This window comes from Tympanuchus pallidicinctus, unplaced genomic scaffold (assembly GCF_026119805.1).
Source record: "Tympanuchus pallidicinctus isolate F22 unplaced genomic scaffold, pur_lepc_1.0 scaffold73, whole genome shotgun sequence".
Lineage (NCBI taxonomy): Eukaryota > Metazoa > Chordata > Aves > Galliformes > Phasianidae > Tympanuchus > Tympanuchus pallidicinctus.
In genome coordinates this window covers 224,174-237,894 of record NW_026294795.1, presented here as the reverse complement: position 1 = coordinate 237,894, position 13,721 = coordinate 224,174, and the positions used below count along the sequence as shown (strand labels likewise).

General features: G+C 59.0%; 1 protein-coding gene and 1 long non-coding RNA gene across 2 annotated transcripts; both read left to right on the top strand.

The window, feature by feature from the left end:
* Window positions 1-4,008: 4,008 nt before the first annotated feature.
* LOC128072924 (histone-lysine N-methyltransferase 2B-like) lies at window positions 4,009-10,206 on the top strand (the record flags this gene model as incomplete). Its single annotated transcript, XM_052667150.1, has 2 exons — window positions 4,009-4,186; window positions 9,910-10,206. Coding segments are annotated over 2 exons (454 nt in total), but the record flags the coding sequence as incomplete, so codon positions are not given.
* Window positions 10,207-12,143: 1,937 nt separating this feature from the next.
* Window positions 12,144-13,385, top strand: LOC128072933 (uncharacterized). Its single transcript, XR_008202526.1, has 3 exons — window positions 12,144-12,292; window positions 12,353-12,803; window positions 12,884-13,385. It is a non-coding gene; the product is annotated as an uncharacterized LOC128072933 (long non-coding RNA).
* The last annotated feature ends 336 nt before the right edge of the window (window positions 13,386-13,721 follow it).

The following is a 13,721-nucleotide window of genomic DNA, read 5'->3' as shown; positions in this document are numbered from 1 at the left end:
GCCGTGCCACCAGCCTGGAGCTGCCCATGGCCATAGAGCCCATAGAACCCCCCCCCCCAGACCCCCCATGGAGCCCCCCACCCCCAGTACCCCCCATAGAGACCCCTGCACAGACCCTTCATAGACCCCCATAGAGCCTCCATCCCCACAGAACCCCCCCATAGAGCCCCATAGAACCCATAGAGACCCCCCCCCCCCCCAGACCCCCCATAGAGCCCCATAGACCCCATAGAGACCCCCTCCCCCCCAGACTCCCCCATAGAGCTCCCCCACTAACCCCCAATGGACCCCCATAGACCCCCAAAGACCCCCCCCCTACCCCCCAATAGACCCCCCATAGACCCCCATAGAGCCCCCCACAGACCCCCCCCCCTCCCCACAGCCCCCATTTAGGCCTCGGTGCTGGGGGTCCCGATCCCAACCCCCCCCTTTTTTGCCCCCCCCCCCCCAGCCGTGCCACCAGCCTGGAGCTGCCCATGGCCATAGAGCCCATAGAGCCCCCAGACCCCCCATAGAGCCTCCATCCCCACAGAACCACCCATAGAGCCCCATAGAGCCCCCCCAGACCCCCATAGAACCCCATAGAGACCCCCAATACCCCCATAGAGCCCCCGCCCACAGACCCCCCCTCCCCACAGGCCCCCCCATAGACCCCCACCCCCAATACCCCCCATAGAGCCCCATGGAGACCCCCAGTACCCCCCATAGAGCCCCCCCCCCTCCCCACAGCCCCCCATTTAGGCCTCGGTGCTGGGGGTCCCGATCCCAACCCCCCCCCCTTTTTTTGCCCCCCCCCAGCCGTGCCACCAGCCTGGAGCTGCCCATGGCGATGCGCTTCCGCCACCTCAAGCGAACGTCCAAGGAGGGCCGTGGGCGGTCTACCGGTGGGCGCCCCCCCCCCCAAAAAAAGCCCCCTCCCCACAATGTCCCCCCCCTCCCCCCCCCCCCCATCCCTACCACCCTCCTTGTCACCCCCTATCAGATCCCCCCCCCCTCCTCCACACCAAGGTCACCCCCCCCCCCCCCCATTTCATCCCACCCCATTGTCCCCATTGCCCCCATTGCCCCCCATTGTCCCCATTGTCCCCCATTGCCCCCATTGCCCCCATTGCCCCCATTGTCCCCCATTGTCCCCATTGCCCCCATTGCCCCCATTGTCCCCATTGCCCCCATTGTCCCCATTGCCCCCATTGCCCCCATTGCCCCCAATGCCCCCATTGTCCCCATTGTCCCCATTGTCCCCCATTGTCCCCCCATTGTCCCCATTGCCCCCCATTGCCCCCATTGCCCCCATTGTCCCCCATTGCCCCCATTGCCCCCATTGCCCCCATTGTCCCCATTGCCCCCATTGCCCCCATTGTCCCCCATTGCCCCCATTGTCCCCATTGTCCCCATTGTCCCCCATTGCCCCCCATTGTCCCCATTGCCCCCATTGCCCCCATTGCCCCCATTGTCCCCATTGTCCCCATTGCCCCCCATTGTCCCCCATTGTCCCCATTGCCCCCATTGTCCCCATTGCCCCCATTGTCCCCCATTGCCCCCATTGCCCCCATTGCCCCCATTGTCCCCATTGTCCCCCATTGCCCCCATTGCCCCCATTGCCCCCATTGTCCCCCATTGTCCCCATTGTCCCCCATTGCCCCCATTGCCCCCATTGCCCCCATTGCCCCCATTGTCCCCATTGCCCCCATTGTCCCCATTGTCCCCATTGCCCCCATTGTCCCCCATTGCCCCCATTGCCCCCATTGCCCCCATTGCCCCCATTGCCCCCCATTGCCCCCATTGTCCCCATTGCCCCCCATTGCCCCCATTGCCCCCATTGCCCCCATTGCCCCCATTGCCCCCATTGCCCCCATTGCCCCCCATTGCCCCCCATTGTCCCCATTGTCCCCATTGCCCCCATTGCCCCCATTGTCCCCATTGTCCCCATTGTCCCCATTGCCCCCATTGCCCCCATTGCCCCCATTGTCCCCCATTGCCCCCATTGTCCCCATTGTCCCCATTGCCCCCCATTGCCCCCCATTGCCCCCATTGTCCCCCATTGTCCCCATTGCCCCCATTGTCCCCATTGTCCCCATTGCCCCCCATTGTCCCCATTGTCCCCATTGTCCCCATTGCCCCCATTGCCCCCATTGCCCCCATTGTCCCCATTGCCCCCATTGCCCCCATTCCCCCCATTGCCCCCATTGCCCCCATTGTCCCCATTGTCCCCCATTGCCCCCATTGTCCCCAATGCCCCCATTGCCCCCATTGCCCCCATTGTCCCCATTGTCCCCATTGTCCCCATTGCCCCCATTGTCCCCCATTGCCCCCATTGTCCCCATTGCCCCCATTGTCCCCCATTGCCCCCAATGCCCCCATTGTCCCCATTGTCCCCATTGCCCCCATTGCCCCCCATTGCCCCCATTGCCCCCATTGCCCCCATTGCCCCCATTGCCCCCATTGTCCCCATTGTCCCCATTGTCCCCCATTGCCCCCATTGCCCCCCATTGCCCCCCATTGTCCCCATTGTCCCCATTGCCCCCATTGCCCCCATTGCCCCCATTGCCCCCATTGTCCCCCCATTGTCCCCCATTGCCCCCCATTGCCCCCATTGCCCCACCCAATGCCCCCATTGCCCCCATTGCCCCCATTGCCCCCCATTGCCCCCAATGCCCCCCAATGCCCCCAATGCCCCCATTGCCCCCATTGCCCCCATTGCCCCCATTGCCCCCCATTGCCCCCATTGCCCCCATTGCCCCCATTGTCCCCCATTGCCCCCATTGTCCCCCATTGCCCCCATTGCCCCCATTGCCCCCATTGCCCCCATTGTCCCCCATTGCCCCCCATTGTCCCCCATTGCCCCCATTGTCCCCCATTGCCCCATTGTCCCCATGTCCCATTGTCCCCATTGCCCCCACTGCCCCCACTGCCCCCACTGTCCCCCATTGTCCCCCAAGTTCTGCAGTGTCCCCATTCCCCATAATGTCCTCAAATGTCCCCAATGTCCCCAATTGTCCCCCATTGTCCCCACTGTCCCCCGTGTTCTTCAGTGTCCCCATACCCCAATGCCTCCCACACCCCCCACCTCCCCCCACACCCCCCATAACCTCATAACCCCCCATAACCCCATAATCCCCATAACCCCATATCCCCCCCATACCCCCTTTAACTCCCCCATACCTCCCACACCCCCCCATACTCCCCATAAACCCCCCTTACCTTCATAACCCCCCCATATTCCCCACATCCCCCTCACCCCCCATATCCCCCCCTCCCCCCCCACACTCTCCATACCCCCAATACACCCCATACTCCCCATAAACCCCCCAATAACCCCCATACCCCACACACCCCCCATAACCCCATAATCCCCCACATCCCCCACACCCCCCATAACCTCATAACCCCCCATATCCCCCCACACCCCCCCATAACCCCCCATAACCCCCACACACCGCCATAACCCTCCATACCCCCCCATACGCCCCACATCCCCCCACACCCCCCATAACCCCCCCATAACCCCGTACCCCCCATACACCTCATACCCCCCATATCCTCCCCACATCCCCCACATCCTCCACACCCCCCATATCCCCTCTTCCCCCCCCACACCCCCCATACCTCCCACAACCCCCCATAAACCCCCTACTGTCCCCATCCCCCCACACCCCCCCTCCTGCCCCCCACACCCCCTGCAGCCCCCCGTGACGCCCCATACTCCCCATATCCCCCCACACCCCCCCACACCCCCCATATCCCCCCCACATCCCCATATCCCCCACACGCCCCATACCCCCCATATCCCCCCCTCCCCCCCACACACCCCCATACCCCCAATACCCCCATAACCCCCATAACTCCTACACCCCCCACACCCCCCATAACCCCCCATATCCCCCCCACATCCCCCATATCCCCCACATGCCCCATACCCCCCATATCCCCCCCTCCCCCCCCACACACCCCCATACCCCCATAACCCCATAACTCCTACACCCCCCACACCCCCCCCATATCCCCCAGACCCCCCCCCCCGCCCCCCACGCCCCCTGACCCCCTCTGCCCCCTCAGCTCCGCCATCCACGGCCGGGGGCTGTTCTGCAAGCGGAACATCGACGCAGGGGAGATGGTGATCGAGTACTCGGGGATCGTGGTGCGCTCCGTGCTCACCGACAAGAGGGAGAAGTACTACGACAGCAAGGTGCCGCCATGGGGGGCCGTGGGGGGCACTGTGGGGCACAGTGGGGCACAGTGGGACTGAATGGGGCACAGTGGGACGCAGTGGGGCACTGTGGGCCGCTATGGGACACAGTGGGACTCTGTGGGACTCAATGGGGCATAGTGGAGCACAGTGGGACACTATGGAACACCATGGGACACAGTGGGACTCAATGGGGCACAATGGGACACTATGGGGCACAGTGGGATTGAATGGGGCACAGTGGGACACATAAAGTGGACACTATGGGGCACCATAGGACACAGTGGGACACTAAGGGGCACAATGGGGCACTAAGGGGCACAATGGGGCACAGTGGGGCACTGTGGGGACACAGTGGGACTCTGTGGGGCACTGTGGGACTGAATGGGGCACAGTGGGACTCAATGAGACACAATGGGACTCTATGAGGCACTATGGGACCCTATGGGGCACAATGGGACTCAACGGGGCACAGTGGGACACAATGGGACACTATGGGGCACAATAGGACTCAACAGGGCACTGTGGGACAGAATGGGTCACAGTGGGACACAGTGGGACTGAATGGGGCACAGTGGAACTCTACGGGGCACTATGGGACGCAGTGGGGCACAATGGGACAGAATGGGGCAGAGAGGGACTGAATGGGGTACAGTGGGCTGGTATGGGGCTCAGTGGGACACAATGGGGCACAGTGGGACTGAATGGGGCACAGTGGGACTCTGTGGGACTCAATGGGGCACAGTGGGGCACAGCGGGACACAAAGGGACGCTGTGGAGCACAGTGGGACACTATGGAACACCATGGGACACAGTGGGACTGAATGGGGCACAATGGGACACTATGGGACACTGTGGGGCACAGTGGGCCCGCTATGGGGCACAATGGGACACGAAGGGACTGAATGGGGCACAGTGGGACTCAATGGGGCACAGTGGGACACAATGGGACACTATGGGGCACAATGGGATTGAATGGTACACAATGGGACACAGTGGGACTCAATGGGATGCAGTGGGGCACAGTGGGACTCAATGAGACACAATGGGACACAGAGGGACACAATGGGACACAATGGGACACAATGGGGCACAATGGGACACAATGGGACACAATGGGACACAATGGGACTCAATGGGACGCAGTGGGGCACAGTGGGACTCAATGAGACACAATGGGACTCTCTGAGGCACTATGGGACACTATGGGGCACAATGGGACTCAACGGGGCACAGTGGGACACAATGGGACTCTATGGGGCACAGTGGAACTCTACGGGGCACTATGGGACGCAGTGGGGCACAATGGGACAGAATGGGGCATAGAGGGACTGAATGGGGTACAGTGGGCTGGTATGGGGCTCAGTGGGACACAATGGGGCACAGTGGGACTGAATGGGGCACAGTGGGGCACAGTGGGACTCTGTGGGACTCAATGGGGCACAGTGGGGCACAGCGGGACACAAAGGGACGCTGTGGAGCACAGTGGGACACTATGGAACACCATGGGACACAGTGGGACTGAATGGGGCACAATGGGACACTATGGGGCACAATGGGACACGAAGGGACTGAATGGGGCACAGTGGGACTCAGTGGGGCACTGTGGGCCGCTATGGGACACAGTGGGACTCAATGGGGCACAGTGGGACACAATGGGACACTATGGGGCACAGTGGGACTCAGTGAGACACAATGGGACTCTATGAGGCACTATGGGACACTATGGGACACAATGGGGCACAATGGGGCACAATGGGACTCAATGAGACACAATGGGACACAATGGGGCTCAATGGGACTCTATGGGGCACAGTGGGACACAGTGGGACTGAATGGGGCACAGTGGAACTCTACGGGGCACTATGGGACGCAGTGGGCACAATGGGACAGAATGGGGCAGAGAGGGACTGAATGGGGTACAGTGGGCTGGTATGGGGCTCAGTGGGACACAATGGGGCACAGTGGGACTGAATGGGGCACAGTGGGACTGAATGGGCACAATGGGCCACTATGGGGCACTGTGGGGACACAGTGGGGAAACAATAGGATGCAATGGGACTGAATGGAGCACAATGGGACACAAAGTGACACAATGGTGGGACACAATGGGGCAGAGTGGGACTGAATGGGACTGAATGGGGCACTGTGGGACTCTGTGGGACACTGTGGGGACACAACGGGACACAGTGGGACGCTATAGGACACAATGGGACACAATGGGACTGAACGGGGCACAATGGGACACAGTGGGACACAATGGGGCACTGGGGCACAATGGGGACACAATGGGACACAGACTCAATGGGGCACAGTGGGGCACAATGGGACACGATGGGGACACAATGGGGCAGAGAGGGACTGAATGGGGCACAGTGGGCTGGTATGGGGCACAGTGGGACACAATGGGGCTCTGTGGGGACACAAAGGGACACAATGGGACTGAATGGGGCACAATGGGACACAATGGGGTCACAATGGGACACAATGGGGCACAATGGGGCTCTGTGGGGACACAGTGGGACACCATGGGACTGAATGGAGCACAATGGGCCACTATGGGGCACTGTGGGGACACAATTTGACTATGGGGACACAATGGGACACAGTGGGATTCAATGGGCCTCAATGGGGACACAGTGGGACACAATGGGGTCACAACAGGGACACAATAAGACCCCTCCCCAACGCCCCCCTTTAAACCCCCTGCCCCCCCCATCGCATGGCATCGGCTGCTTCATGTTCTGCATCACTGATGCTGAGGTGGTGGGGGGCACAGTGGGGCACAATGGGACTCAATGGGGCACAAAGGGACTCAATGGGACTGAATGGGGCACAATGGGACACAATGGGGTCACAACAGGGACACAATAGGACCCAATCCCCCCCCCCTTTAACCCCTCCTTGCCCCCATCACAGGGCATCGGCTGCTCCATGTTCCGCATCGACGATGCCGAGGTGGTGGGGGACACAGTGGGGCAGAATGGGACTGAATGGGGCAGAATGGGGACACAATGGGACTCAGTGGGGTCACAACAGGGACACAGTGGGACTCAGTGGGGCACAATGGGACTCAGTGGGACTGAATGGGGTCACAACAGGGACACAATAGGACCCCCCCTCCTTTAACCCCCTCCTTGCCCCCCATCGCAGGGCATCGGCTGCTCCATGTTCCGCATCAACGCCACCCGAGCTGGTGGGGGCACAGTGGGGCAAAATGGGGCACAATGGGGCACAGTGGGACTGGAATGGGGTACAGTGGGTCACAACAGGGACACAATAGGACCCAATCCCCCCCCCCCATTTAACCCCTCCTTGCCCCCCATCGCAGGGCATCAGCTGCTACATGTTCTGCATCGACGACGCCGAGGTGGTGGGGGGCACAGTGGGGCAGAATGGGACACAATGGGGCACATATGGGCCCCTATGGGGACTGAATGGGGCGCAGTGGGACACAAAAGGACACAATGGGACACTTTGGGGCACAGTGGGGACACAATAGGACACCATGGAACTGAATGGGACTCAGTGGGACTGAATGGAGCATAATGGGACGATGTGGGGACACAATGGGGACACAATCAGACTGAATGGAGCACAATGGGACACTATGGGCCCCTGTAGGGACACTATGGAACTATGGGGACACAGCGGGGTCACAACAGGGGACACAATAAGACCCCCCCAAACCCCCCCCTTTAAACCCCCTGCCCCCCATCGCAGGGCATCGGCTGCTCCATGTTCCGCATCAACGCCACTGAGGTGGTGGGGGGCACTGTGGGGCAAAATGGGGCACAGTGGGACACAATGGGACTGAATGGGGCACTATGGGGCCCTGTGGGGACACTGTGGAACTATGGGACACAATAGGACACAGTGGGTCTGAATGGGGCACAATGGGGCTCAGTGGGGCACAATGGGCCACTCTGGGGACACAGTGGGACTGAATGGGGCACAATGGACACAATGGGCCCCTATGGGGCACAGTGGGGTCACAACAGGGACGCAATAGGACCCCTCCCTCCCCTTTAACCCCTCCTTGCCCCCCGTCGCAGGGCATCGGCTGCTCCATATTCTGCATTGATGCCACCGAGGTGGTGGGGGGCACAGTGGGGCAGAAGGGGGCACAATGGGGGCACAGTGGGACTGAATGGGGTACAGTGGGTCACAACAGGGACACAATAGGAACCCACCCCCATTTAACCCTCCTTGCCCCCCATCGCAGGGCATCGGCTGCTACATGTTCCGCATCGATGCCACCGAGGTGGTGGGGGGCACAGAGGGGCAGAATGGGGCACAAAGGGACTCAATGGGACTGAATGGGGTCACAACAGGGACACAAAGGGACACAATGGGGACACAATGGGACCCAATCCCCCCCCCTTTAACCCCTCCTTGCCCCCATCGCAGGGCATCGGCTGCTCCATGTTCCGCATCGACGATGCCGAGGTGGTGGGGGCACAGTGGGGCACAATGGGACTCAATGGGCAGAATGGGACACAATGGGACTCAGTGGGGCACAATGGGACTCAGTGGGACTCAATGGGGCACAATAGGACCCCCCCCCCTTTAACCCCCCCCTGCCCCCCATCGCAGGGCATCGGCTGCTCCATGTTCCGCATCGATGCCGCCGAGGTGGTGGGGGGCACAGTGGGGCAGAAGGGGGCACAATGGGGCACAGTGGGACTGAATGGGGTACAGTGGGTCACAACAGGGACACAACAGGACCCCCCCCCCCTTTAACCCCCCCTGCCCCCCATCGCAGGGCATCGGCTGCTCCATGTTCCGCATCAACGACGCCAACGTGGTGGGGGGCGCAGTGGGGCAGAATGGGACTCAATGGGGCACAATGGGGTCACAACAGGGACACAACAGGACCCCCCCCCCCTTTAACCCCTCCTTGCCCCCCATCGCAGGGCATCGGCTGCTCCATGTTCCGCATCGATGCCACCGAGGTGGTGGGGGGCGCAGTGGGGCACAATGGGGCACAGTGGGACACAACAGGACACAATGGAACTGAATGGGGCACTATGGGGCCTGTGGGGACACTATGGGACTATGGGGACACAATAGGACACAGTGGGTCTGAATGGGGCACAGTGGGACTCAATGGGGCAGAATGGGACACAATGGGACTCAATGGGACTGAATGGGGCACAATGGACACAATGGGGTCACAACAGGGACACAATAGGACCCAATCCCCCCCCCCTTTAACCCCTCCTTGCCCCCATCACAGGGCATCGGCTGCTCCATGTTCCGCATCGATGCCACCGAGGTGGTGGGGGGCACAGTGGGACTCAGTGGGACTCAGTGGGGCAGAATGGGACACAATGGGACTCAATGGGGCAGAATGGGACACAATGGGACTCAGTGGGGCACAATGGGACACAATGGGACTCAGTGGGGCAGAATGGGACTCAGTGGGACTCAGTGGGACTCAATGGACACAATGGGACTCAGTGGGGCACAATGGACTCAGTGGGACTCAATGGGGCACAATGGGACACAATAGGACCCCCCCCCCATTTAACCCCCCCCCTGCCCCCCATCGCAGGGCATCGGCTGCTCCATGTTCCGCATCGACGACGCTGAGGTGGTGGGGGGCACAGTGGGGCAGAATGGGACTCAGTGGGGTCACAACAGGGGACACAATAGGACCCCCCCCCCTCCCCCTCCAGCCCCCCCCCCCCCGTTTAACCCCCCCCTGCCCCCCATCGCAGGGCATCGGCTGCTACATGTTCCGCATCGACGACGCCGAGGTGGTGGACGCGACGATGCACGGCAGCGCGGCGCGCTTCATCAACCACTCCTGCGAGCCCAACTGCTACTCGCGCGTCATCCACGTCGAGGGCCACAAGCGCATCGTCATCTTCGCCCTGCGCCGCATCCTGCGCGGAGAGGAGCTCACCTACGACTACAAGTTCCCCATCGAGGAGCCTGCGGCCAAGCTGCCCTGCAACTGCGGGGCCAAGCGCTGCCGCCGCTTCCTCAACTGAGGGGGGGGGGAGATGGAAAAGGGGGGGGGATGGGGAGGGGGGGGGTCTCGAAGAGGAAGAGGGGGTTGGGAGGGGGGGGTGGGGGGAAGGGGGGGGGAGGGCTCGGAAGCCGTTGTGGATGGGCGGCCGGCCAGCGTTGGGATCAGACTTTGGCTTGTGGATCGCCCGGTGGTTAATGGGATCAGACTTTGGTTTACGGGATCGCCTGGTGGTTAATGGGATCGTCTGGTGGTCATTGGAATCAGCCACTGCTTTATGGGATCGTCCAGTGGTTAATGGGATCATCCAGTGGTCATTGGGATCAGCCACTGCTTTACGGGATCGTCCAGTGGTCATTTGGATCAGCCACTGCTTTATGGGATCGTCCGGTGTTTAATGGGATCATCCAGTGGTCATTGGGATCAGCCCTCTGCTTTATGGGATCGTCCAGTGGTTAATGGGATCATCCAGTGGTTAATGGGATCGCCCGGTGGTTAATGGGATCATCCAGTGATAATTGGGATCAGGCATTGGCTGATGGAATCATCCAGTGGTCATTGGGATCGCCTACTGCTTTATGGGATCGTCCAGTGGTCACTGGATCAGTCACTGCTTTATGGGATCGCCTGGTGGTTAATAGGATCGTCCAGTGGTCATTGGGATCAGCCACTGCTTTATGGATCATCCAGTGATCATTGGGATCGTCTACTGCTTTATGGGATCGTCCAGTGGTCATTGGGATCAGCCACTGCTTTATGGGATCGTCCAGTGGTCATTGGGATCAGCACTGCTTTATGGGATCGTCCGGTGGTTAATGGGATCATCCAGTGGTTAATGGGATCGCCCGGTGGTTAATGGGATCAGACTTTGGTTTGTGGGATCGCCCGTGGTTAATGGGATCATCCAGTGGTCATTGGGATCGCCTGCTGCTTTATGGGATCGTCCAGTGGTCATTGGGATCAGTCACTGGTTTATGGGATCGCCCGGTGGTTAATGGGATCAGACTTTGGCTTGTGGGATCACCCGGTGATTAATGGGATCGTCCAGTGATCGTTGGGATCAGCCACTGCTTTATAGGATCATCCGGTGGTCATTGGGATCAGCCACTGGTTTATGGGATCGCCCAGTGGTCATTGGGATCAGACTTTGGCTTGTGGGATTGCCTGGTGGTTAATGGGATCGTCCGGTGGTCATTGGGATCAGTCATTGGCTTATGGGATCGTCCAGTGATTAATGGGGTCATCCACTGTTTAATGGGATCGCCCATTGTTTAACGGGATCACCCCGTGGCCATTGTGATCAGCCATTGGGTTGTGGGATCATCCAGTGGTCATTGGGATCATCCACTTGTTTATGGGATCGTCCAGTGATCATTGGGATCAACCACTGGCTTTTGGCATCATCCAGTGGCCATTGAGATCAGCCGTTGGTTTGTGGGATCGCCCAGTGGTTAATGGGGTCGTCCATTGTTTAATGGGATCGTCCAGTGGTCATTGGGATCAGCCACTGGTTTATAGGATCATCCGGTCCTCATTGGGATCGGCCATTGGCTTTTGGGATCAGCCATTGGTTTGTGGGATTGCCCAGTGGTTAATGGGATCATCCAGTGGTCATTGGGATCAGCCATTGGCTTATCAGATCGTCCAGTGATTAATGGGGTCGTCCATTGTTTAATGGGATCATACAGTGGCCGTTGGGATCATCTGTTGGTTTATGGGATCGCCAAGTGATTAATGGGATCAGACTTTGGCTTGTGGGATCGTCCAGTGGTCATTGGGACCAGCCATTGTTTAATGGGATCGCCCAGTGGTTAATGGGGTCGTCTATTGTTTAGTGGGATCATCCAGTGGTCATTGGGATCAGCCACTGGTTTATAGGATCATCCGTCCTCATTGGGATCGGCCATTGGCTTTTGGGATCAGCCATTGGTTTGTGGGATCGCCCAGTGATTAATGGGGTCGTCCATTGTTTAATGGGATCGTCCAGTGGTCATTGGGATCAGCCACTGGCTTGTGGGATCATCCATTGTTTAATGGGATCATCCAGTGATTAATGGGATCAGTCACTGCTTTATGGGATCGTCCAGTGGTCATTGGGATCAGCTGTTGGTTTGTGGGATCGTCCAGTGGTTAATGGGGTCAGACTTTGGCTTATGGGATCGTCCAGTGGTTAATGGGATCGTCCAGAGGTCATTGGGATCAGCTGTTGGTTTATGGGATCATCCAGTGGTCATTGGGGTCAGCTGTTGGTTTATGGGATCGTCCAGTGGTTAATGGGATCAGCCATTGTTTAATGGGATTGTGCAGTGGATAATGGGATCAGCTGTTGGTTTATGGGATCGTCCGGTGCTCGTTGGGATCCGCCATTGGCTTATGGGATCGTCCAATGGTTAATGGGATCGCCCAGTGGTCATTGGGGTCAGCTGTTGGTTTATGGGATCGGCCGCTGGTTTATGGGGTCGCCTGGTGGTCTTTGGGATCAGCTGCCGTTCTTGGGGTCCCCCGTTGGTCTTTGGGGTCGTCCATCAGACTTTGGGGTTCAGCCATCATTGGGATCCCCCATTAATCACTGGGATCCGCCATCAATTAATGGGAACCCCATTAATCATCGGGATCATTCATCGTTCTTTGGGGTCGCTCGTCAATGGGATCCCCTTTAATCACTGGGATCAACCATCGATTAATGAGATCCCCTATTAATCACTGGGATCAACCATCAGTTAATGAGATCCCCCATTAATCACTGGGATCAGCCATCAATTATTGGGATCCCCCCTTAATCATTGGGATCATCTGTCGTTCTTTGGGATCAGCTACCAATTAATGGGATCCCCTATTAATCACCGGGATCGTCCATCGCTCCTTGGGGTCGCTCATCAATAGGATCCCCCATTAGTCACTGGGATCCGCCATCAATTAATGGGATCCCCTATTAATCACTGGGATCATCCATCGTTCTTTGGGGTCGCTCATCAATGGGATCCCCCATTAATCATTGGGATCATCCGCCGTTCTTTGGGATCAGCCATCAATTAATGGGGTCCCCCGTTAATCACTGGGATCATTCGTTCTTTGGGATCGGCCATCAGTGGGATCCCCTATTAATCATTGGGATTGGCCATCAATTAATGGGATCCCCCATTAATCATTGGGATCATCCGTTGTCCTTTGGGGTCAGCCATCATTGGGATCCCCCGTTAATCATTGGGATCAGCCGCCGTCCTTTGGGATCAGCCAATTAATGGGGTCCCCTCTTAATCACCGGGATCATCCGACGTCCTTTGGGATCAGCCATCAATTAATGGGATCCCTCGTTAATCGCCAGGATTGGCCGTCGTTCTTTGGGGTCGCTCATCAGTGGGATCTCCCGTTAATCATTGGGGTCGACCATCAATTAATGGGATCCCCTATTAATCACGGGATTGTCTGTTTTCTTTGGGATCGGCAATTAATGGGATTCCCTATTAATCATTGGGATCCCCATGCAATTAATGGGATCCCCCATTAACCACTGGGATCGTCTGTATTCCTTTGGGGTTGGCCATCAATTAATGGGGT